General features: G+C 39.2%; 1 protein-coding gene across 1 annotated transcript in view; it reads right to left on the bottom strand.

Annotated features, from left to right (window-relative positions):
* Positions 1-219: 219 nt before the first annotated feature.
* LOC126088605 (guanine nucleotide-binding protein G(o) subunit alpha) overlaps positions 220-27141 on the bottom strand; it is a 588370-nt gene continuing 561448 nt past the window's right edge. The window contains exons 6-8 of the mRNA XM_049906821.1: positions 24225-24354; positions 19867-20020; positions 220-3940 (exon numbers count right to left, since the gene is read on the bottom strand). Of these exons, the coding sequence (XP_049762778.1) occupies positions 3753-3940; positions 19867-20020; positions 24225-24354 (472 nt within the window). The 3' untranslated portion in view covers positions 220-3752. The remainder of the gene's footprint in view (positions 3941-19866; positions 20021-24224; positions 24355-27141) is intronic.

Raw genomic sequence — 27141 nt, 5'->3', positions numbered from 1 at the left:
ATCTGTATTGAAGAACACTATTTTGGTGCATGATGAACAGGAGGATGTGCCAGCAGCAAGAAATATGATGAAGAAATGTTGAACAGTAGAGGAAAGCCATTGGAATCATGATCACTTAGTTATGCAAGAATTTCTGTATTGTCACAAGATCTAAACTATGTATTATTTTTATTCTCATCAAAATGAATAAATGGAACCTGCAAATACAAACTCCTGCTGTCACAATGATCATCTTTAATGCTGACAGAAGCTTTTTCAGTCCACTTTTTGGGACTTATAACTACAAAGATACTACCATTTCTTTGTCCAGTAAATCAAAAGTGTCCATCATGTACAAAGTTCTGGTCACAAGATTATAAGATGCAAACAATAACAGGCACCAGCATTCCACATCATAATGTAGACTGCAGGCGATGCAGAATGAAAGATGTTACAAAAGAAATTTCACTCTATGAAATGTCAGTAAACATAACAACATCTGCAACCAGTACAAAATTAACTGCTTCTCTGATTTCTTGCTAAATCTGCAGGAAGCTCATGAAATTATAAATTTCATTTGGTTTATAATTTAGTCTTTGGTACAACACAAAACTACAGCAAAATGACTAACCATAAACGAAGAAGCAAACAATTGTGACAATGAAGAAATTTATGAAAGGTGATATCCATGGAAATAATTATCTACAATTATTACATTCCTTTTCTGAATCTGAACTCATGTTTCACTCCTCTTCCATTTACAACATGGAAACATATTTGGCAATTAATATAGAATTTCTTCTAAGTTTTTAGAAAAAAACTGCACAAACTTTTCTGTTATGTGCAATAAACTGGCAGGCATGACAAACCTCATTTAAAATATGGATGGGATGATGTATTGTGGCAGTCACACAGCAAATGTCTCACACAATTATTTTTGGTAATTCACAAATATGATTTCTGGATATGACACTATGTGTTAGATGCTGCCTTAAAACTGAAATGGTTAGAAGAGTAAAGCAAATAACGTTAATGCCAACAACAAAATTTAGAGAAGAGAAACATGATTTTGTTTTATTTTGCACTTCAAGGGTGATTCAAAGCATCTTGTGATGTTAAGAACAAATGAACAAATATTTAGCAAGTGAATGATATATCATAAATGGTGAATGAATGATAATGGCAATAAAAATGAAATACCAAGAAACTATACATAATCACAGACATGATGATCCTTGGGAAGGTGTATATATTTATATATATTTATATCTTACTCAAAATGCATTTCATATTTCATAATACACACATTTCTAAGGGTGGTCCCATTCCCACCTTCATCAAACAAGACAGAAAGGTACACATAAACAGTCCACTGATCCAATGTCCACTGATTCACTGACAATGTCAATGTGGTAACCTACCACAATATTAAGAACATATTAGGTCCTGAAATATACTGGAGAAAAACATTGACAACCAAACTCCATTTTTGTTGATTGGTGGCAGTTTCCACTGTCAATCATGTTGTGAGACCTGAGCTGGTAAGTGTGGCCTCTGATATGTAATGGCCAATCCCGGAGATTTGCAATGTTTTGTTGCCCAGTTTCTATGGAAAGAGCTCACTCTGAGAACAATTCTACATCAAACTGCTTCTTATTCTTCACAGAGAAACACACAAATCCTCTAGCTTTAATAAATTTATATGTATGTGAGCCTACTAGTTGAACATGAACATATTACCATAGTAATAATTATTTTCAATAATATTATTTATTGTTATTTATTATTTATCCCAACTAAGCAACAATGTTATAACTGCATTTACCATTATATACAGTATTCCACAGTATTACTTAATAATATTTGGTATATGTGATCAAATCAAGATATCAAATTTCTTTTTGTACGACCCAAAAAATTTGACTTTCAAAGAGATTTATGATTCCCTCCCCCCTCTTAATCAGCAGTGCACACAGTACCATATATTGTGCGTAGTTGAAATTCACATTAACTGCACAATTATGGGACTCAGCAGATATATTGTAGGCACTTCTCTGTTACAGTAGCATCAATCACAAATTTTAAGATCCACATGAAAGCATAATTTTTCATGCTGGTCATATAACAATTCTTTTGTTTTTTTTATTTTGGTTGTAAAATAAATACAAAAAATGATTATCTTCCTTTGATCACAATGAAGCAAATATTTTTCCACACTGATCAGGAATACATCTGTATATAATATTTAGTCTGTTTATTTAAAAATTCGACTGTACAGGGCCATGGGATGAAGACACATTTTAGCGAATGAGAAATTGCCAACGCACAAAGCAGAAGTTCTTACGAAACACTGATTCTTTTGTCCACTTTGGACTACACAATTCACCCATCTCTACTCTCACTTTTCGCCAAGTAACAGGTGATGACAATATCACACAGGAATTAGTAAACAAATAAATTATGGAAGCTTCACGAAGAAACAATTTGCAAAAAATTGAGAAATAAAATCATAAGGTGAATTCAACACTACTGACTAGATTCACAATAACAAATGACTTAGGTATTCATAAAAGTTACACAATACACAAATGTTCCCTATTTCTGCTGTTTGCTTGTGAAATGTGCAACAGAATGTAATAGGATCTGCACTTGACTACCTCTGGGAATGTCTTGACTAGGTCTGCTACTATAAATGCAAGTAACACTTGGACAAAGGTCTCCAAGGTTCACTCTTCAGCACCTGTTCTTCCTTTTCAATTTCTTTATGTATATACCATATATATATTAGTAATATTCAAATGTGTGTGTGTATGTGTGTGTGTATTTGTGTCCGTGTGCATATATCATCTCTATTTATACTTTAGAAATCATTCATTTTCAACACTTACATAATAAAATAAATGAAAAAGTTATAAATAACAAATTAAGTCTATAGACAGAACTACACAGTACCTATACTGACTCATCAGCACATTTCCAAAAGCTAAAATATCTCAGTATCAAGTGAGTCATATCATTTCTTATTTGCCAACAAAGTTGTATTTCCAAAATTTACATCCAACTTAGTTATGGGAAAGCATTTAACATTACAGAATTCATTTCCCTCCTGTGTGTCTTATTCCTAAACAGTTATCAGCAGTGATGTTTCGTCATCATATGTGTAGTCCTAATAACTTCTGTACACATCATTACAACTTCAGATAACATTTAATTTTTCCACAGAAAAATGCAAGTATTTTTCTTCATGGAGAGGATACTTAGGAAAGCGGACTGTGCAACACCTGAAGCAGCTCAAGTTGTGTGCAGCCAGTAAGGCAAGGCAAATATAAAAACAATATGATGCACTTATGTGCTAAAACTTAAACAAGTATGTACTACTCATTTACAAAATGTGTGATAATAGATTTAAATGAACACGTGTTGGCACTTTGATGTCCCTGCGATCGACCCAATTGTTATTTTTTTGTTTGTTTTCATATTTTCTGGTGTGATAAATAAGAGTTGATGAGCAATAATGAAAAAGAGACTAACATGCACTACAGTAGATAATGTAAAACAAGATATTGGTGGAGCGAGTTTACATTAAAACATTTATACTTTTAAATGTACAATTCATCCTCTCTTGCTTTTAGAAGTGTCGTCTCTGTGATAAGGAATAGCCTCCTGTCTGTTGCCGGGCGGAGTGTCTCTACGATCACCCACCACATATTAACAAACACAATGGAACAGAAACGGAATGCACACATCGTCTGCAGTGTAGATGACAGTGCCGCTCAGTAAAGGCCACACCCGCGGAGATTGTTAGCGATGATGACATCGGTGACTGCGTCAAACACAAACTGAATGTTGTTGGTGTCAGTGGCACATGTCATGTGGCAGTAGATTTCTTTTGTGGTGGATTTGTTTTTCGCCTCAAATTGAGCTTGGATGTAAGCTGCTGCTTCACCGTACTCCTGTGCTCCTGAAACATATGCACGAGAACCAGAGTGAAGAATTGGATTCATATTACTTATATCAAAATCTAATACTTGTGCTGAGTAATTAGCATAACAAGTTAAACTCAAAATGTGAATTTTAGTATCTGGCAGACAAATGTTAATTCTGTAATAAGTTTTGTAAAACGGTAGCTGAAATCAATCTAGCAGTGGTCCAAACAACGTGAAAATAAAAAGAAATTGTAATGTTCTCTTAATTCCTTTCTTGTATTGGTACACCTTACCCATTTATTTATCATCAATAGCAAATACAACACTCAAGCGCAAAATTATTTCTTAATTATTAAATGTAATTTACATACATTAACTTCAAAATGTGAGGCATTGACAGAATCTATCACTATATAAAATGTAGGGTGTAGGGCACAATTTCTTATTATATGCCCCATTAGCTCACTGCATTGTTATATGTGCACTTTATTGCTTTGAGACATTTCTTTTCTGAATCAATGAAAATTTTATATACAATTACTGCAAATTGCTTGTACAAGTTGCGATTTTTGTGTTCTTAGTCATTAGTTGTCTGTCTTGCCTGGCTGCTTACCAGTGTCATGTTGATATACTTGTCTTCTTATTTTGTGAGAAATTAGGATGATACTTTTTTTTTTAATTTACCAGAAAGATAAGTAAAGTTTATGGCTGTACACAACTTACATTTCTGAGATAGGGGACAAAAATCAACATGAGTTGAGATGGGATGAGGCAACACTAAATATGAGTTCAACAGTGGGAGGTCTCCACACAGAAAATTCAAGCGGGTGTAGAGAGAATGGAGAAAAACTTAAAAGGAATTGTAAGAGTAAATAGTTATGTGTCAATGTTTATTGAATCACTAGATTGGAAGTTAAGAACATTTAAATCATAAATCCGCACATACACAGACACAAGCAGACATTTGTAAAGGCATGACTACAAATGTCTGCTTGGGTCTGTGTATGTGCGGATGGATATGTGTGTGTGTGCGAGTGTATACATGTCCTTTTTTCCCCCTAAGGTAAACCTTTCCGCTCCTCGGATTGGAATGACTTCTTACCCTCTCCCTTAAAACCTCTCCTTCCCTCTTTCCCGATGAAGCAACCATTGGTTGCAGAAGCGTGAATTTTGTGTGTATGTTTGTGTGTCTATCAACCTGCCAGCGCTTTTGTTTGGTAAGTCACATCATCTTTGTTTTTAGATATATTTTCCCCACATAGAATGTTTCCCTCTATTATATTCATATCAAAATTTCATGTTGGTTGTATAAGAGTTGCACTAGTACTGCCAGTATGAGGATGCATATCAGGTTTGCTTTAAATATATGCTATAATGGTTGTGAGCATTAGTTGCCTTTGAGATAGGACGTGGTGAGTTGATGTCAGTCAAGAATGCCTTTAACGTGACAAAGATGCCATTACCAACACTTCACTGAGTTTGAATGAAGTCGTGTAACAGGACTACGAGAAGCTGGATGTTCCTTCTGCAATATTGCAGAAAGACTTGATAGGAATGGGACCATTGTACAATACTCTTGGCAGCTATGGTCACTAGAATGTAAAGTGGCAGGAAGACCAGGCTCTGGAAGGGCAGGTAGCACTACCAAGAAGAAAGACCACTGAGTTCAGTGTATGGCTCTGGCACATTGTAATGCATCTACAGGAGCAATTTGACCTGCAGCTGTCACCACAGTGAACTGTTACAAATCAGTTGCTTCAAGGACAGCTCCAATCCATAAGCCCTGTAATGTGCATTCACTGACTCCAAACCACCACCATTTGTGACTTCAATGGCATCAAGAGAGAGCTCATTGGAGGGCAGAGTGGAGGTCTGTTGTGTTTACTGATGAAAGCTGGTTCTCCTTTGGTGTCAGTAAAGGAGCACAGTTGAGGGCCTGCAACCAATCTAACTGCATGTTAGACTCACTGGACCTACATGTGGAGCTATGGTCTAGGGTGCAATTTCATATGACAGCAGGAGCTCTCTCTTGGTTATCGTATGCACCCTGACTGCAAATTTGTACATCAATCTGTGAATTGACCTGTTGCGCTGCCACTCATGAACAGCATTCCAGAGGGTGTTTTTCAACAGGATAATTCTCACTCATATAGCAGCATTGTAACCCAACATGCCCTACGAGAGTGTCAACATGTTCCCTTGGCCTGCTCGATTACAAGATCTGTCTCCAGATGAGCAAATAGGGGACATCGTCAGATGACAACTCAAACGTCATCCACAACCAGAATTAAGTGTACATGTATTGACCAATCAAATACAACAGGCATGGAACTCCATCCCACAAACTGAAAATCTCTGTCAATTGCACAATACAAAGCATTTACATTTGTATGTTTGCATTCGACATTCTGGTGGTTACACTGGTTGTTAATGTACCAACATTTCACATTTGCAATGGCTTATCTTGCGCTTACATTAAAACTTGTGATCTTGCAATGTTAATCATTTAAATATCTTACCTCGAGAAATGTATTCACAAAATTTCCATATTCTACATTTTTGGTTTTGCAATCTTTTTCTGTCAGTGTATATGTGCTTAACAAAGGCAATGTCAGAAATCTGTGTCAAGGAAGACTCAAGAGGTATCTGCAGCTGACGAAAGCAGTAGAAGATGCTGAGCAATGGACAATATAAGAAAATCAGTTATGAAGGCTACTGATGAAGTAATGGGTAAGAAGAAACAAATATGACAGAAAAGAGTCCTCAAAATCTTGACATCCGACCTTGAAATAAGCATAAAGCTCAAACATAATGATTACCTCAATTATCCTAACAACCTGAGATGATGTGCATGGAAGACTAGCAGCAGGCAATAAGACAGTTAAAATGCTTAATGAAGCAGACAGGGAAACAATACAGATAAATAACAACAATAGCATTGGTTGAACATTGCAAATCTCTTTGGTATACAGATGACAAGACAAAAACTAAGAAAATGGAATATACTGGTTTATGAAGTGTGGCATAGAAGAGGTGAAGGAGGCTATGACTGCATTGAAAAACAGAAAAGCCGGCCGCTGTGGCCGAGCAGTTCTAGACGCTTCAGTCTGGAACCGCGCGACCACTACGGTCACAGGTTTGAATCCTGCCTCAGGGATGGATGTGTGTGCTGTCCTTAAGGAAGTTATATTTAAGTAGTTCTAAGTTCTAGGGGACTGATGACCTCAGATGTTAAGTCCCGTCGTAGTGCTCAGAGCCATCTGAACCATTTTTTGAAAAACAGAAAAGCTGCAGGCTTGGATGGCATCAATGATGAACTCCTAAAAATATGGTTGACTCTTTCTCTACCCGAGACTGTTAAATCTGTTCATTATGTGTTGGAAAATACGTGTCATGGCAACAAGCAGAAGTTGTCTCTCTGTTTAAAAAGGAGATAGAAGTATCAGCCAGAATTTTAGAGGAATTAACTTACTGGACACAGCATATAAGGCTTATATTAGGATCCAGAATATCAAATTACAAATATTATCAGAGTGCTTAATAAGTGAAGTGCAAATGAGTTTCCACAGAGAATGATTGACAACAGATGCAGTATTTGTGATGAAAGAACATCATTGGAAGATATACAGTATTTAATTGAGTGACTCACTAAGCATTTGTTGAGCTGAAAAGGTTCTTTGATAAAGTTAATACAGAAAAACTGTGGAACATAATGAAGAAAAGCAGTTATCCTCTTTATTAGATATGCACCTTAAGAAGTTTATACAAAAACACAACAATCACATTAGATATAAATGGAGAGCTAGGAGCACCTTTCAGTACTAAGAGAGAAGTCAGACAAGGACATAGCATTCCTCTTTTATAATTTGTGATCCCATAAGAACAAAAATAATGGGGGATATGTAGTAGCAGAACAAGCCAGCATTTTAATTACCTGGGGCAGGATAGTCAACCTTTTTTAGCTACTGCCCACTTTTGTATGTCTGTTAGCAGTAAAATTTTCTAAGTGTCCACTGGTTCCACAGCTCTGGTAATTTAAAAAGTAGGGAAGTACCTTTATTTTATGAAATGTATACAGCAGAAATTCTGCAAGTTAAGGCATATAATAATAATTACTTAACAAGTACTTTATATCAAAATTGTGTGAGAATCTGGTGAAAATGTTTAAACAAACAATGAAAAATCCACACTGGACTAATGACAATATTATGAACAGGATAGATTCCTACTCACCATATGGTGGAGATGTTACATTGCAGACAGGCTCAGCAGAAAGACTGCTAAACAAGTAAGCTTTAGGTGAAGAGGTCTTCTTCCGAACTAGACAAAACACACACACACACACACACACACACACACACACACACACACACACACACACACACAGGGTGTCCCATTTTTGTCAAGATGCAAGTTACAAAATGTTTCAAGCAAATGTTCTTTAGCTGTCAGGGGGACATCAATCAGCATGATTGTCTTCGTTGTAGCTCTTTGTTTTTTACAAAGATATGAAGCAGAAATGTATCATAGTGTACCATTCACTGAAACACAATGTTATTAATTGCATAACACAAAATTGACATTGATACTACAGCGCTTAGTGCAGGTACTGGGGGTAACGGAACACATCCACATGCTAGCATTGACAGAGGACAAATGTAAACATAAGTAGAATGCACACCCATCATTCCATCAACCATTGTCAGTTGAAGAGTTGTGTGAGTAGAATGTACACCAATGAAGAGAAGGTAGAAATGCTATTCATCTTTGGGGAATGTATGTTAGCAGAACAGTAATTACAATACTGTTTTCTTATGTTTGGGTACATTTAGTACAGTTGTTTAGTCCTTTTAAATACTGTTGTGTAGAGTAGGCATACAGTAAAGGTTGTCCTTCCTACAAACTGCATCAACATAACATTTCTTTTATTGTTGTTGTTGTTGAAGGTAGGTGAAATGCTACGCAGAACTGTACAGAGAGTGATATCCTCACAAGAACCCACCTTCCCAATGGACATTTTCTCATCTTGTTGTGACACTTCAGGAAACGGGAAGTTTCAACTCACAACAATGCAATCATCATTGCACTCGCACAGACGAAACTGCCGAAGTTACTGTTCTCGCTTCCATTGCTATGAATCCACATGTGAGCACACGACAGCTTGAACATGAGATTAGCATTCCTAAAACCAGCGTACATCATATTCTTACATGTCACCATATCCATCCTTACCATGTACACCTACATCAAGAATTGCATGGGAATGATTTCTAGAATCGTGGACAGTTCTGTCAGTGGGCACAGTAGCAAATTCTCGCCAACCAGAACTTCTCCTCCAATGTTCTATTTACCAATGAATGTTCCTTCTCAAACAAAGGACAGGTAAATACAATGAACATACATTATTGGTCCAGTGACAACCCACTATGGCTTAGACAGGTGGAACATCAGTGTCAATGGAGAGTTAACATCTGGTGTGGGATGCTTGGTATTACAATTATTGGCCCTTATTTCATCAATGGTAGTCTAAACAGCACAGCATGTGCCAACTTCCTCAGATGAATTCTTCTCCTCTTCTGGATGAAATGCCACTAAGAACCAGAAGGCTTATGTGATATCCAAATGATGGATGTCCAGCCCATAATGCCTTGCGTGCACGTTGTGTTCTGAAGCGAAGGTATTCTGCCAGATGGATTGGTCAAGGAGGTACAGTTACTTGGCCTGCTAGGTCTCCTGATTTAAATCCTCTGGACTTTCTTCTTTGGTGATGCGTTAAAGACATTGTCTATCATGATATTTCAACAACTCCATAGGACATGCAGGAACATATCGTGCTTGCTTGTAATTCTCTTCAGCAGGTAACACTGGAAGCAGTACATAATTCTTTCATTCAATGAGTGCACCAGTGTATCAGTGTTCAGGGTCACCAATTTGAGCACCTTTGAATGTTCTACTCCTGGGTCATGGTACAGGAGAGTCAGAGTCAATTTTTGTGTTATGTTTTTACTTGGTTTTTATTTGTTTTCTGGCAACTCCAGCAAGTGGATGAGTTTGTGGTCCCAGGATCAAAATCAATATTGTGTTATGTAATTAATAATGTTGTGTTTCAGTGAAGGGTACACCGTGATACATTTCCAAATAGGTCTTTAGGAGAGGAAATGAATGACCAAATAAAAAATACAGGGTGCCATTTAAAAAAGTCATACTGCTGTTCATATCTTTGTAAAAAACAAAGCTACAATGAAGGCAATCATGCTGATTCATGTCCCTATGACCGCTATGGAACATTTACTTGAAACATTTTGTAATTTGCTTCTTGACAAATAGTTACTTAGGGTGGTCAAGATAAATGGGACACCCTGTATAAATATATGCACACAAAACTCACACACCCATGACCACTGTCTCTGGCTGTCAAGCCTAGCCTGGCCTCATCAGAGACAGTGATCATGTGTGAGGGAGCTGTATTTGTGTGAAAGGGAGCTGTATTTGTGTGAATATGTTGTCTACTTCAGAAGAAGGCCGTTTGGCCAAAAGCTTACTAGTCTAGCTTTCTTTTTGTTGTGGCTGTCTGTGACTCAGCACTCCACTATATGGTGAGTAGCAACCTATCCTTAATGAAAATGTTTTTAATACGCCTACTTCCTACCACCCATCATAAAACTTGGAACACCCATTAGTGGGTGACGGGGACCAGGTTACATGTTGACTACAACTGATGTGATATATCACATATGAATATAACAGAAATATACAGAAGAGGGAAGCAAAATTTGGAAAAACGGTTGGAACAATAAACTGGTACTTTAGAATCACATAAGATATTTAAAAATAAATAAATACATAAAAAAAACATGGCAATGCTAGGAAAGACTTAACATGTTCAATAAAAGAAACAAAACAGAAGATAACAGAAGAAAATGGAGTGCACATACCGACAGAGCGAATAGTAACACACTACAGTACAAAGTCAGAAATTTAAATCGAGTAGATCAAAAAATTCTGGGAAGGTAAAGGATGACATGGGCACTGCAAAGTCAAATGCCTAATACTGCAAAGAATTTTACTGTAGTAGCCCACTGGAACTCAGGAGTAGCTAGAGATACTGTTCGGAGCACATGCACAGGGGGAAGGGGGGGGGGGGTCACATCCCCGTCCCATTAAAAGATTGTGACCACTGACCCCCAACCCCTGCCAGAACTGTACCCTGGACCCATGACACAGCTAATGTTTGTGAGGTACGACAGTTTAATAATGGTGAAGTATTGACTGGGGGGGGGGGGGGGGAGGGGTAATAGAGGAGGAGGATTAATAGCCAGATAGCTTTGAAACAAAAGTGCCATCTTTGGTTAATGGAGACTTATTAGGTACTGAGTTGCTGAGGTACTGAGTTGCATCAGTTTGTTGGCAAAAGTCATTGAGAAGTACCAACAGACACCGTGAATATGCACTGCAGAATTATATGGCAGCGAGAATGAACTGCAGTCATTGAGAAGTACCAATAGGCACTGAGAACACAAAAAGGGAAGCATCTACTACTGAGACTGCATTGCAGTAACTGAGTGCCCAAATGTAAGTCAAGAGAAAACTGAGAGAAGAGTCCCAAAGATCTGCATGAGTTATGTGTCATAGCAGCATATGTCAGTTCAGTACTGACAGGGTCAAAGAAAAATGATGAAAACCTCATGGACCAAAAATAAAAAAGCTTGTGAGAAGATGCCAGAAAAAGCTGATAGGTAAATGACACACACAGGAAAAAATATTGAGAGTGAGAGCTGACACTCTTCTGAAAATCACAAATTATCTGACAGAAAAAGAAAAGAAATGGTTAAGTAGTTTGTACTGTATAATGAGCCATGTTTCCTTGAAGCCACTATTACATCAAATATATATGTGCAAAAAGTTACAGGAAAAATAAAAGGATTCAGTGCAAGAAATATGAGGGATTATTTCTAAGCATAAATGCCTATTTTAATGAATGGGAGACCAATTTTCTGTACTGAGAGAGCAGTGTTGAAGCTTATACTAATTTCTTATCTAATGGGATGACTGTGGGACATCTTATTTTATAAAAGCAATAGATGAACATGTTGTAAGTTGATGAATGCAATGTGTCAAAGAAAATTTATGCATTATGAAAAGTGCAAGGGTTTATCACAGGCAAAATGGATTCATAAAGAATTAAAAAAAGTAAAAAGTTCAAAAGATATTGTGGGCACAGGAAGAGTCATTTTGATAAGCTGAAAGAAGTGAAAGTACTGTATTAGCAATATTACTTGTGCATACCAGCAAGAAAGAATGATTATGTTATTTATTTTATTTCCTCTATAATGTGCTCTGTTATTTATATTTCCATTGTGCAGTGGTATCTTTTGATTAAGTATATATACACTGTCCAGTCATGTAATGTGATCATCTGTCAAAGCTCAAATAACTACCTTTTGCAGCATGGACCACTGCAAGACATGCTGGAAGAAAGTTAATGAGGTTCTGGAAGGTAGTGACAGGGAAGTGGAGCCATGCTAACTCCAGTACCTCAGACAGTTGCGCTAGGTTTCTCTGTTGAGGATCCATGGCATGAACAGCCCAATTGAAGTAGTCCCACAGATTCTCGAAGGGTTTAAATCTGGGGTATTTGGTGGTCAGGGAAATAGAGTAAACTCATCCTAGAGCTATTTGAATCATGCACATACACTGTGAGCTGTGTGACACATTGAATTGTCCTGCTGGTAGATGCCGTCGTGCTGAGGAAAAATAAACTGCATGCGGGGGTGGATGTGGTCTCCCAGGATAGATGTATAATTGTGTTGGCTCATTGTGCCTTTCTGAATGACAAAATTTAGCAGGGAATGCCACATAAACATTCCAATGACAATCCCTCCTCCGGCTAGACCCTTTGCTTTCAGACGTTTCATGCAGTATATGCCAATGGCTGTCTATCAAATGGACCATAAAATGTGATTCAACTGAAAAAGCTACCTGTCACCAATCAATGGGCATCCAGTTTAGGTATTGGTAAGCAACTTCCATTCTTCATCATTGATGAACAGCAAGCAGTATGGGTGCACGAAACAGACACATGCCTGTATGCAGCAACATTTGCTGAATGATCACTAAGGAGAAACTGTTGGTTGCCCCTTGGTGCGCCTGGACAGTCAGCTGCTCAACAGCTACACATCTATTCACTCAACCATATCTCAGCAGCTGTCGTTCAACCCTGTCATCTACAGCCTTGGCGCATCACAGTTGCCTGGGCACCGGTTTTGGACAGTGCCATCCTGCCATGCACATTATACTTTAACCACAGTGGCTTGTGAACAGTTTACAAACTTAGCCATTTTGAAAATGCTTCCACCCTTGGTCTGGAAGCCAATGATCGTGCCCTTTTGGATGTCAGATAAATCATTCCATTTCCACATTACTGATTATGACCGCACTGTTTTCCGTGTCCCCTGAGACATTTTATGTACCCATCACTGCTAATATTGCCACCTTCCATGTGATTGGTTATTGCACGTTAACACTTAATATAGAAAGTGGTCACTTTAACGTGACTCAACCATACATGTTTGTGAGGTGAAAATGCTGCCAAAAACAAATTTGAATAATTCCACTAGGATTTTGTTGTATGTGGAGCAACAGAAAAAATAAGGTGATCTATACACTTGCCACAAATGTATAATTTCATGAAAGGGTACCCTACATCTATTTCTAAACATGTTGTGTACTCATATGTGCAGAATTTTTATAAGTTAATTGGGTAATCAGTTTTTGTATTATTATCTGTGTAAACACACAGTTTTGTTTTACACTCTTATTCACATGGAAGGATAAGACAATGAACACACTAAAAAAATCTGATGTTAGGAAGATACTAATCAGTACTTATATTGTAAGTAACCTATAGTCAATTTGGGACAAATTAAGTGCAAAAATAGGTAATGATGGTAATATTTATGGATACTGTAAGACAATATGAATTTTATTTGCAGACTGATGTGACTTCAGTGTAATAAAATTTTGGTGTAGTAAATACAGAAGGATGTAAGTTGCAGTAGGTACTGGGAGATGAAGAAGCTTGCACAGGATAGAGTAGCATGGAGAGCTGCATCAAACCAGTCTCAGGACTGAAGACCACAACAACAACAAAAACAACAAATAAAGTATGATGTAAGTCAATAGCTGTGTGTTGTGTCACTCAGGGTTCACAGACGAAATACTGAGAAAGTCACTGCTGCAGGGGGGCCTCCAAGTGCAACTGTAGCATCTGGGCAGTCCAGGCAGGAAACCAGTGTGTGTTTTTGCCTCTAGGTCAAAGCAAAATTTACACAGTAAACAGACTAGAAAAACAGACATGACAAATTGATGACTAAACAAAACATGGAGTTTTCGAAACACAAATTCTACAACTAACTTTCAGTGAATGAAACTGTGCAAGTATCGGATCATCTTTTCTTGTCTTCTGTGCCAAACAATCACCTACTGTTTCTTTTTTTTTCTTTCACTTCACTTTCTTCGACAAAAAACTCAATGCAGTGTTATTTGTTGCCATTTTCAGGATCTTTCACGCTAATATGTTGCATTATGAGGACTGTAGTGTCATTTTATCAGTTCATCCCCAAATTCCATTGGATTTCTATACTGCAACGGTATCCCAATATAATGCCAGTACAATGGTAGCATGCACCATCTTGCTACAGAACATATCATGTGGGAATTTGAAAGACTTTGTTATCAGAATATCACTTGTGTCATCTTCCATGATCGTAAACAGGGCATTGCATTGTTAGCTACAACAGGCTCGCTTAGTTGGTGCTGCATATTCTAACAATTTTGACCAATATAAAATCACCCTGCAGTGTTCTTCTTTGGCATGTAAGTGTAGAAGTGTGCACAGAATCAGCTGAATGAAAAATCCATGCAACACGCATGTATTTCTATATAAAAGCTGACTTCGGAATTTTCCTTTCTGTGAGACCACGTGTAAATGATGCGTGTGTGCCAATTTGAAGTTCTAGATTCACATATTTTTACTGTCCATGTCACTTCTTCATAATATTTCATTGACTGTACCAATATCCGTTTCTATTGAGACACATTGTGAAATATCCAACATCTGTGAGTGTCATGATAAACTCATATTGTTATCATCAATTGCAGGTGTAAACTTAAGTGTGCTCTTAAATTTTTGAAAACAGTAGACCTATCGTTGTTCAAAACAACTGTTCTCTAATTTCACTGTACAATTACCGTTATGTGGGAAATATGTTATTTTGGAGTATTTTCGAATGCTTACAAAACTTTATTTTCTTAAGTTACTGGTAAGAGTGTTTTGGATATGTAATTTATTTCATAGCAAATCAGCGATTGTGGTTCACAATTTGCCAAAAGACTCATCACCACTGAATTTCATTATATATCAACGCCAATAAACGTACATTTTTGAGAATTTTCAGTAGCTACCATTGTTGTGTGCATAATCTATGCACAATTTGTAGTAAATCAGCATTTGTGATTTAGTTACTGTGGCAGGTATTCTAACTAACATATTGTGTTACATCTAGTTTTACCTTAAAGTGGCGTAGCCCTAAATATTATCTGCATTTATCATAAATTAACTGTTTTTGAGTTTGCTAGCAACTATAATCAACCTCAATACGTTTTAGGGAAGTAGTAATTTTTACCACAGCTTTTTGTGTTGCCTTACTAGAAATCTCACTTACTGTATTTGCTCCTAACCTTATAGGGAATTAGCAACTTTTTAGCTGAACAGATTAAAAGATAATCCGTAGCATTTATTTAAAGCTATTTGTTCACTGCCTTGTAATGCAGCCCACTGTGAATGGTGTTCTTGAATGTGGGATGAAGTGGTTGAAATTTGTAAGGAGCTGGAAATCACCCTGACTACTGTCAAATGATTGACAGCTGCTACGAATCAATGTCGTAGAAGAACTCCTGAGAGTTGTGTACTTGTGGTACTGGTACCGGAGGCGCCTCAAGCACTGTCTTCTCCTGTGGATCCTGTCTCCTCTGCAGAAAGTACAGAATCTGTCATTACTTGTTGATTTGACTGTGAGTTGCGTGCCTAGGGTATATGTAGGCATCTTGTACAGGATGGGTGTAGACCAGGGAGGATTCAGGGTGTTGTACTGATCCTCCTAACTAACAAGCTTGAGATACTGTGTCTTACTGAAGCAGAAACTTTGCCAGTGAAACTCACAATCGTTTGCTTTGGAGAAACCTGTTTTGTTCAGTGTCAAGAGGAGGCAAACACAAAAGTGTAAGGGTCTATTAATCATCAGCAGTTCAAACATACATTAAATGATGGTATCCCATAGGAAAATGGCAGCAAGGAATGTATGTCTGGAGGCCTTATTCAACATGTTGAAGAAGCTTTTCCAGCAGCCATTGAGGGAACAGGGTGCAACCAACTGCTGATTGTGGCTCACACTGGAACAAATGATCCCCGTTGTTTGGGCTATGAGGTTATACTTGGGTCATTCCAGTGACTGGCAAAATAGGTTGAGAAAACTAGCCTTGTGTATGAAGTTTTAATGAAGCTCACAGTTTGCAGCATGTTCCCCAGAACTGATCATGGCCCTTTCATTCTGAGTCAAGTGGTAGGACTGAACAAGAGACTTGGAAGGTTCTGTGACAAGCTAGGCTGCGACTTCCTGGACTTGCACCATAGTATTGAGAACTGTAGGACTCCCTAAATGGGTAACATGTGCACTACACATCAGAGGCTGCTACTCAGGTAGCTAGCTTTGTGTGTGGTGCACACAAAGTTTTTATAGATTATGTGACTCTCCATCCAATCCAGCTAACATTAGCTGTAGGAAACACAGAAAGGTCAATAGTGTTGAGAAACAGCTGAAATCATTAAAACTGAACAAAGCTCCAGGCACTGATGGAATCAGTCAGATTCTGTACTGAATTTGTGGCTGAGTTAGCCTCTCTTTTAACTATGAAGTGTTTTAGATCTCTCGAACAAAAAACTGTGCTCAGTTCTTGTAGAAAAGCACAAGGGTAGTAGAAGTGACCCACATAACTACTGTCCAATTCCCTTGACACTGATCATTTGTACAATCTTAGAGCAGATTCTGAGCTCAGACATAATGAGGTATCTTGAACAAAATGATCTCCTCAGTACCAACAAGCAACGATTCCGAAAACATCGATTATGTGAAACCCAACTCGCATTGTTCTCACATGACATACTGAAAGTTTTGGATCAAGGCAGTATTTCTTGATTTCTGAAAAGAATTTGACTCAGTACCACACCTATGCTTATTGTCAAAAGTATGATCATATGGGGTATCAAGTGAAATTTGTGACTGGACTGAGGACTTTTTGGTAGGGGGCATGCAGCATTTATGTGCCCCAAGGAAGAGTGTCGGGACCCTTACTGTTAATGTTGTACGATAGTGACCTTGCAGACAGTATTAGTATTAACATTAGGCTGTTTGCAGATGACACAATTATCAGTAATGAAGTACTTTCAGAAAGAAGCTGTAGAAATATTCAGTCACCTGAGTGATACAAAGATTGGCAACTTGCTCTCAATGTTCACAAATATAAAACAGTGCACTTCACAAGACGAAAAAATGTAGCGTCTCGTGACTATAATATCAATGAGTCACTGTTGGAATCAGCTAGCTCATACAATACCTGGGTGCAACACTCTGTAGGGATATGAAATATTATGATCATTATAGGCTCAGTTGAAGGTAAAGCAGGTGGTAGCCGTCAGATAATTGGCAAACTGGGGAAGTGCAATCTGTCTACAAAGGAGATTGTTTACAAATCACTTGTGCGACCTACCCTAGAATATTGCTCAAGTGCGTGGGACCCGAACCAAATAGGACTGACAGAGAATATTGAATGTATACACAGAAAGGCAGCACATATGATCACAAGTTTGTTTAATCCATTGGAAAGTGTCTCAGGGATACTGAAGGAACTGAGCTGGCACACTGTTGAAGAAAGTCTATTAATTACATTTCAAGAACTAGCTTTAAATCATGACTCTATGAATGTAGAACATTTCCCGATGTATCACTCACATAGGGATCATGGGGATAAGATTAGAATAATTACTGCATGCACAGAGATATTCAAACAATAATTCTTCCTGCACTCCATATGTAAATGGAACACAAAGAAATCCTAAGAAATGGTACAATGAGACGTACCCTCTGTCATGCACCTTATGGTGCTGTGCAGAGTATAGATCTAGATGTAGACATCTAGGAGGTACAGCAATGATATCCTCCAACCTATTACTTACAAATCTGTGTGTCACTGCTGGCTCTTTTCAACACACAAGCAACAACAATGAACCACATTCAGGTCACCTGATGGACAACTTCCTGCATGGTGAGGAGGGTATCACTAGAATGCCATAGGCACTGTACTCACCAGACATGAAATCTGTTGCACATGTCTGAGATTTGTTTAGATGAGGTACAGGAAATGGGCCAGTGCCACTAAGAACTGTTCAAAAGCTGAAGACTACTTTCCTTAACAACTGTCAATTTCATTCTCAGGAATTTCTCAGTACTCACTGACTCATGCAAGAATGGTGTCTTATGATCACAGTTTTAAAGAACAGTAATTATGGCTGTTTCATCTATTCCTGAGCTATTCAACTGGTGCATGTATATTGCCCTCTTACATCTTGAGCCTTACAGAAAATAATTATATAACACCTATGTCAGCATATTCTAATTCATCTGACGGTAGATACAGTTCACTGCACTGATAATTAGTTATGCTTCATCTGATACTCTAATTATTTTGGCCAGTGTCCTTTAACAAGACTACAATATTTAAATTTAAGATTAAAAATTATATCTTTTGAGAGGAAAATCAATCCTGATTAGGAGAATGTTCCTGGTATGAGTCTCACAATTATAATGGAGATATTAGGCAAGGGCTCTTGTAACTCTGACTGATAGTGCACAGACAACTGTAAATGTTGAAACATGTAGAAAATGAGATGACAAAAATAAGGAAACATATCCGTAATTTTTCATAATTATCTAGAACAGTGTCATACACTGATAAAAATCCTTTAACAGAGGAATTATCTAAATGTCAAGGTCAAATTGAGGGGATCCATTGCAGACATAATTTTATAATGAAAGACAACAAAGTAAACATACAATAAAACATATTAGGTATAAATTCTTTAAGAAAAATGTGTATAAGGATTAGATATTCTGTCAATCTAAAATCATTTTCAGTGGAACATAACCTTTAATATTACAAGGATCAGGAAGGAAATCAGGAGTATCTTTTCAAAGGAACAAACATGGAATTCACCTTAATCAAGTTAGGGAAGCCACAGACAACCTAAATCTGGATGGTCAGCTGTGTGGATCTGAAAGACACTTCCTCTTGAAAGTGAGTCTAGTGCCTTTCATTCCATTTATTCATTCAGCATAACAACTGTGCTCTCTTGTTTGGTTTCTAGTAATAAGCAACTGGATCTTAGAAATAGTTAACTCTGAAGCTTCAAGTGCTAATTAATTTATTCACAAGCAAACTTACAAAAGGCCAAAGGAAATACAGAGATTCATAAACATGTTAGCAAATTGTAAAGAATTTATAGAAAAGTGAAGAACAAGGAACAGAAATACAAGAACATTTTCTGACTTTTCAGTGTAGCCTATTTACCATCTTAAAGTTGAAAAACAAACAAACTGTTTTTATTCTAGTAATATTTATTTATTTCAAACCAGTTTTTCACCACTGAGCTGCAAACTGGTTTAAAATACATGATTATTAGTAGAACAGAAATACAGTTTGTTTTTTCAACTTTACATATGAAATTGTTCTACCAGGAAGTGACAGAAAGATTGGTAAGTTTACTATTTACTTGGCAGATTATTACCACATAACTGCTGTAGTTTCTGTCGTATAAAATAAAGATTAAGTGCACTTCTGCTTAACTTACCAGCATATTCAGGGAAGCATATCGTCAAAGGAGACTTCTTTATCTTTTCCTCAAAAAGATCTTTTTTGTTCAGGAATAGAATGATTGATGTATCGGTAAACCATTTGTTGTTACAGATAGAATCAAAAAGTTTTAAACTTTCCTGCATACGGTTCTGTAACAAAAATGATAATTTATTCACAAATAAATTTACACATAATAAAAAAATACAATGTTTCATAAATACAAAAGTAAACTGCAGAAAATATATTCCAAGATGAAAAATGTCTGCAAGAAGATATAAACTGTAATTTTAATATTAAATCTGCTGAGTTGTCAGTTAAATGTTGCAAAAGAATGACAGATGAATGAATGAAGATGTTAACAGTGGCAAATAGTACTTATTCTGATGAAATTGTGCTAACACGATATTTTGAGGGAGAAGTAACAAATGGTTAGGTCACACACACAACACCATGTCTATGATACAACAGTGGACACGATATATGCTAAATTATGTGAAATTTTTTGTATCTAACATACTGTTTTGTGCATTTCTACTGTGATTTTCTTACAAAGTATGTGATAAGGATGTAATGTTGCAAATCTGGATTGTATATTGTTTCAAAAGACAGCACATAAATGTACATACTATTGACACACACTATTATGACCATATCCTTCATGTGACATCTGATAACATATTTAAAATAATCAAAGAATAGAAACTTGAGGCAGGAGTATCAAAAATGTAGGAATATAGTGGAGATGAGGACGAGACTGAGGTGGGGATGGGGAGGGATACTATGGTGGTGGTGGTGGACAGAAGTGTTGTAGGTTAGGTGGAGGGCAGGGGAGAGGTGGGCGGGGGGGAAGTAGCGGAAAAGGAGAGAATGGAATGATGGCTGTGTAGTCTTGGAATGGGAACAGGGAAGGGGCTGGATGGGTGAAAACAGTGACTAATGAAGGTTGAGGCCACGGAGGTTATGGGAACATAGGATGTATTGTAGGGAAAGTTCCCACCTGCACAATTCAGAAATGCTGGTGTTGGTGGGAAGGATCCATATGGCACAGGCTGTGAAGCAGTCATTGAAATGAAGGATATCACGTTTGGCAGTGTGTTCAGTAACAGGGTGGTCCACTTCTTTCTTGGCCACAGTTTGTCGGTGGCCATTCATGTGGACAGACAGCTTGTTGGTTGTCATGCCTACATAGAGTGCAGCACAGTGGTTGCAGCTTAGCTTGTAGACCAAGTGATTGGTTTCACAGGTAGCCCTGCCTTTGATGGGATAGGGATGTTAGTGACTGGACAGGAGTAGGTGGTGGTGGGAGGATGTATGGGGCAGGACTTGGATATAGGCCTATTACAGGGATATGAGCCATGAAGTAGATCCTTGCTCCTTCCATCTGTGTCAATACAGAAAAGTTTCCTTATCCCTAGCCAGATCCCAGTCTCACATACTGTTCCTGTGTTGTTGCTTGGCTCAAGGAATCCCTCCTAATGGGCTTACCATCAAATTACCCATCTCTGGCTGCCACCCCTTCTTCCACAATGACCTCCATCTGTTCAGATTCTGCCAATCCTTAGCCCTTACCAACATCGCCCTGCAAAACCATATCACCAAAGCCCAAACCTCCTTGCAGTAGCTTCATTCCATCCGCAAAGTTCTCCTGCTATGCAATCCCAAATTCCTGGAACCCACAACACACATTGACACTCTTGCTCTGCAGGAACTTGAGCAACATGCACAACGCCACCTCAAAAAGCTCTCCATCTTGCTCACTTCCTACTCGTGCCTTGGAGAACTGCTGTCCACCACCTCTACAACAACCTCCAAACCTCCCCCATGTCCCCTTGCAGCTGACAAACCCTGTCTCACAGACTTACTACACTTAACCCATCCTCCAAAACTGCCTCCCACCACCACAAAGAATCCAGAACCTAAACAGACCCGCAACACAGTCATGAACCTTTCCTCCAGAAGCCTTAGCCCCACGGAAATGTCAGTCCTTCCCAAAGGTGTCACCTTTTGCCCCACTCTGAAATTCAATCATGCAGGGCTTGTTAAAAACCTTCTCCCTTTCTCCCGGTCCCTGTAGTGGAAATACTTTTTCTCCACCAACACTACCAGACTCAACCAAAGACCAATGTTGAACTTTACCATACTCTATTCACTCCTCCATCCAACTGTGATCCACCCCCACTGCCCCTAAACCACCATCTGTTAACTTCCAGAATTTCGTATCCTCGAAGTTTGCCTCACCATCATTGCCCAAATCCCTCAACATGCAAACTAACCTTACATCCACAGAAAGAACCACAGTCCATCATCTAAAAACTGATCTTGTCAGTTGGAAAGCCTACATAGTATGTAACACAATGGTTGCAGCTTAGCTTGTAGACCACATGACTGGTTCTGCAGGTAGCCCTGCCTTTGATGGGATAGGAATGTTAGTGACTGGACTGGGGGAGGTGGTGGTGGGAGGATGTATAGGACAGGTCTTGCATCTAGGTGTATTACAGGGGTATGAGTCATGAGGTAAGGGATTGGGAGCAGGGGTTGTGTACCCCTATATTGTGTAAGTTCGGTGGATGGCAGAATACCACTGTGGGAGGAGTGAGAAGGAAAGTGGACAGGACATTTCTCATTTCAGAGCACGGCGAGAGGTAATTCAAACCCTGGCAGAAAATGCAATTCAGTTGTTCCAACCTGCGAGATACTTGGTTACGAGGGGAATGCTCCTCTGTGGCCAGACAGTGGGACTTTATACAGTGTGCCAAATATGATATCAGGGACAAAGCAGACGAGTGGAATCGGACCATATGCGAATCCGGGTTCATCGATAATTTGTATCTTGTCTTGAAATCTTCTGCTGAATTGCAGCGAGAAGAAGGTTAAAACCGTCTGTCTATCACGCAAAAACTCTGATACCCACTTTTTTTCTGCGTTTATACCTATGTCATAACCAACAGCATGCTCGCCATACAAAAATTGTGTGCTTCTGATCTCCATCAGACTGTACGAATTATGTTAAACAATTTTACAACAGCAACGTTTTGGCACCCAAAACAAAACACATCATATTCTTTCTCTTCCTGTCGCTCCAGGGTAAATGCTTATTCGCAGGTTAAAGTCATTGGCAGTGCGGACAAGTGAACCCCTTGCACATTGCTTGCGAATGCGCTTTCGCTTGTGTTCGCTTCAGTTTATTGGGGGCTTCGCATTTTGCTCCGTTACCGTGGCAACCGCTACTCTGTTCGGTCACCAACGATGGATTGACTGCCCCAACCTCGATGGATCAGCGAGCCAAGAGCGTGATGTCGAACAACTTTCAGCAACACGAAGGTAAGAAAAAGTACTTCACAGTCAAGCTACACAAACAGTTTCACCGACAGACTGACTGACAATGATCTTACACGCAGCGACCGAAACTCGTCCGTCACACAGTGCAGTCTTCGGCTTACTGGCGGAAGGTACCAATGAGCGGTAGAGGAGCGGGGGGGGGGGGGGAGGGAGGGTTAGGGGGAGGTGTTCTCTATAGCTTCCGTTACGTTTTTCACAAACGTTCAAACATGGATCCACTGGACGCAAACGTGGATCCACTGGACGCACGACTACAGTAAAGGGTTAAAGAGTCTGAACATCAGAAAGGCGACTTTAAATTCTAGAAGTTTCAGTTTATGGCGAGAAAAATACCATCACTGCTACAAACTGATGAGAAGGGCTAACACCTGGCACTCGTATTTCCTTCGTTTGTAAGTCATTCCATATTACTGAACTGGCTGCAGAACAGTAGAACAAAGGTAGGTGGAAAAAATTCGCTCTTTTGCGCCTTACTGACGTCGTTTATAGCCGACGTCGTTTGTAACCTTCCTTGGAAGCTGGTCTATTCTCTGGATGTCACCTGGGTAACAAAAATCCGTCAGACGTTTCATCCCTTGTAAAGCTGCCCAGGTCTACTGTTGGTGGTGTGATATATGAACGAAGTTAATAGAAACCCAGGTAGATCTCATGTACCGACGGACAAAGACCGTCGAGCACTGGAGAGGGTGATTGCGAGCAACTTCGAAGGTGCCACAAGCAAACCCACCCAGCCATTCCTCGACAGATATTCAGACACTTCTTTGAAATGTGTTTAGCAGAGTTCAAGGTGTCATAAATGCGAAGGGTGGACACATCCCATACTAGTGTCCATTAGTACACCAGATACTTTTTTCAGATGGTGTACACCAGTCGCTGCTGCCTTTAACGAAGCGATAAGGGAACGTTCACTAGACAGCTAAAGTATCTTTTGCTCGGTCTGTCCAAGAACTGGGGTTGTAAACCTACAACAAAAATGACGAGTCGGAATGGCAATCAGTCAAAAACAGTACTCACCGTGGTTTCGTCTTCGTGGAGCACCTGGTCGTACTCGGACATGGCGACGCAGAAGATGATCGCCGTCACGTCCTCGAAACAGTGTATCCACTTCTTTCGCTCCGAACGCTGCCCGCCTACGTCGAACAGTCTGTAAACAGCAATCCACAGTCTCTCAATACTTTTGCTCAGTTACAGTGGTCTTTACATCATTTCTATTCGTTCGAAAAAACTACACGAAAGTACAGTCTGTCAATGCGCGTTCATACTTCCACACCACACACAGACCTGGAATGTTTGCGTATGCGGTTGCGTTTGTACAGTCAGATGAGGCAATCTAGATGACAAAAGTGTACGTGTTCGTTTACTTCCGCTAAAAACCAGTATTACACTATCATACTTCTTTGTCAAAGTTGATATGTCAAATATTTATGTCAAAGAAATTTGATGGTGTAATAGGGAACTTTGTCAATCTCGCCTGCCGTCAAATAAATACGCCGTAGATTTGATCATAGAAGTCGTTCGTCTTCAGTTCGCTGCAATGTGAAATGCAACTGTGGCAGTGATATTTTTCATGTCTAGTGCAAAGTGAGATCAAAAGTGCGCGAGAGTTTTTTTTAGTCATGTGTTGTTTTTTATCTTTGCCGTAAGACTATAGAATCTCCTAGTTTTTGTTACTTCTCTGTTGTTTTTAGTTTTTCTTCTCAGTGTGAGTTTTTCACGAATAAATTGTACTCCGTTAACTCATTATACCGGACGGCTATGCAATTATTTGTTGTAGGCTAGTCGCCTACATAATTGGTGACCTCCGATTAAAGGAACTTTAAATCTTTCGTTAGCTACGTCGAACATTAACTGCAGAAGCAATGACCGACGACGGCAAACGATACGGTTCGATAACGGAAGAAATTCATAGGCTTCAGAATGAGATAGAAACTTTACAGTTGCATATTTCGAAAGATATGAACTTAAAGCATATACCGGACCAAAGGAATGACGTTGGTTCAACAACCATGGCAGCACAACCACAGCAAATAACAGCAACGGAAGTACCCGTTGGTTTCAACGCTTCACCAACTCAACGGTTGCAATTACGAACGCCCCCATTCATGCCTTCTCAGCCACACACATGGTTCGCGGTAATGGAAAATATATTTCTACAACAAAGAATATTCAGTGATCACGAGAAGTTCACCTTGGTGATAAGTAATTTGGACCATCAGACCTCGGTTTTGGTATCTGACATTATAGTGAACCCGCCTACTGAAGGAGCATACTATAGACTGAAAGAAGAATTAATTTCTCGGTGTGTGAAGTCAGTCGACATCAGAGTCAAACAAGTACTGTACCAAGAGAAACGGGGAGATAGGACCCCGTCAGAATACTGGCGTCATTTACGCAGCCTGGTAGATAGATCGACAGTCTCTGATAGACTGTTACTCCACGTATGGCAACAACAGCTACCAGTGCAAGTAAGAACTACACTAGCTATATACGACGAAAGATCAGTTGACAAGCTGCTGCTCGCTGCAGACAGAATCTACGAGACGCACGAGCCTACTGCAACAGTCGCAATGACGTCGACAGATGCCACGTACGGTAACTACCATTACCAGCAAGACCAAACTGACGATATAACAGTAAACTGTGCCGCGGTCGCAACGCGACAAACAGCAAAAAGTTCAAACGAAATTAGAGATTTAAAAACTGCAATAGATGATTTGCGAGCGCAACTAAGCACGCTACAACGACCACAAATTATCTTTAAGCGCAAGAGAGACCGGGCTGGGCGTGAAACACGAAGTCAACAAGAGGACGAGCGTAAGGTGTGTTGGTACCATATACGTTTTGGGAGAAATGCTACAAGATGTACATCACCATGCGCCTACTCAGACAACCAAGGTATGTACAGAAACAGTGCAGTGTTTTCATGTCAGCGACAACAGTCGTCAATACATATGCCTCCTGCTTCGAAAAGATTGTATGTATCAGACGTACTTACGGGTACAAGGTTTTTGGTGGATACCGGGTCAGACATTAGTTCGCTTCCTGTCAGCCATGCGCCACACAACGAAAAAGACATACAGCCACGTTTGAAGGCAGTGAATAACTCGGTGATTAACACGTACGGATGTAAAGTGTGCAAGATTGATGTGGGTTTTTCCAAACAGTTTATCTGGTCTTTTGTGATAGCTGCTATATCAGAACCTATTTTGGGCGCTGATTTTCTGGCACATTTCGAGTTGGCGGTCGACTTACAAGGAAAACGTTTGTTAAATCTGACGGACAACAGTGCAATATCAAGCACTAAAGGGCATACAACTTGTGAGAAGCTACAGGCGATTGGCAACTCTGTAGTCGAAGAGCTACATGACGAAGAAAAGATTCGGAGATGTTCTGACGGACAGACAAAAGAAGTTAAACATAGCACGGTTCACTATATTCGTACCACACCAGGACAGCCAGTTTCACAACGAGCACGTAGAATCGCACCAGAGAGAGTGACAGAAACAAAGGCGATATTCGAGGAAATGTTACAGGCGGGAATAATTCGCCGGTCAGACAGTCCGTGGTCTTCACCCCTACACTTAGTACGTAAGAAAGATGGATCATGGAGACCGTGTGGGGATTACCGAGCATTAAACTCAAGAACCATTCCAGATAGATACCCAGTACCTAATATACAGGACTTCACATGTGCTTTGGCCGGCGCGAAAATTTTTAGCGTCCTCGATTGCAAGAAAGCATACAACCAGATACCGGTGGCTCCAAGAGATGTTCAGAAGACAGCAGTGATTACACCATTTGGATTATTCGAGTTTTTATTTATGCCTTTTGGCCTTAAGAACGCAGCACAGACTTGGCAGCGATTTATCGACGAGGTGATAAAGGGATTAACATTTTGCTTTGCTTATCTTGATGACATTTTGGTTTTCTC

Source organism: Schistocerca cancellata, chromosome 6 (assembly GCF_023864275.1).
Source record: "Schistocerca cancellata isolate TAMUIC-IGC-003103 chromosome 6, iqSchCanc2.1, whole genome shotgun sequence".
Lineage (NCBI taxonomy): Eukaryota > Metazoa > Arthropoda > Insecta > Orthoptera > Acrididae > Schistocerca > Schistocerca cancellata.
Note: the sequence above shows the minus strand (reverse complement) of the source record. Positions and strands in the feature narration are given on the sequence as shown.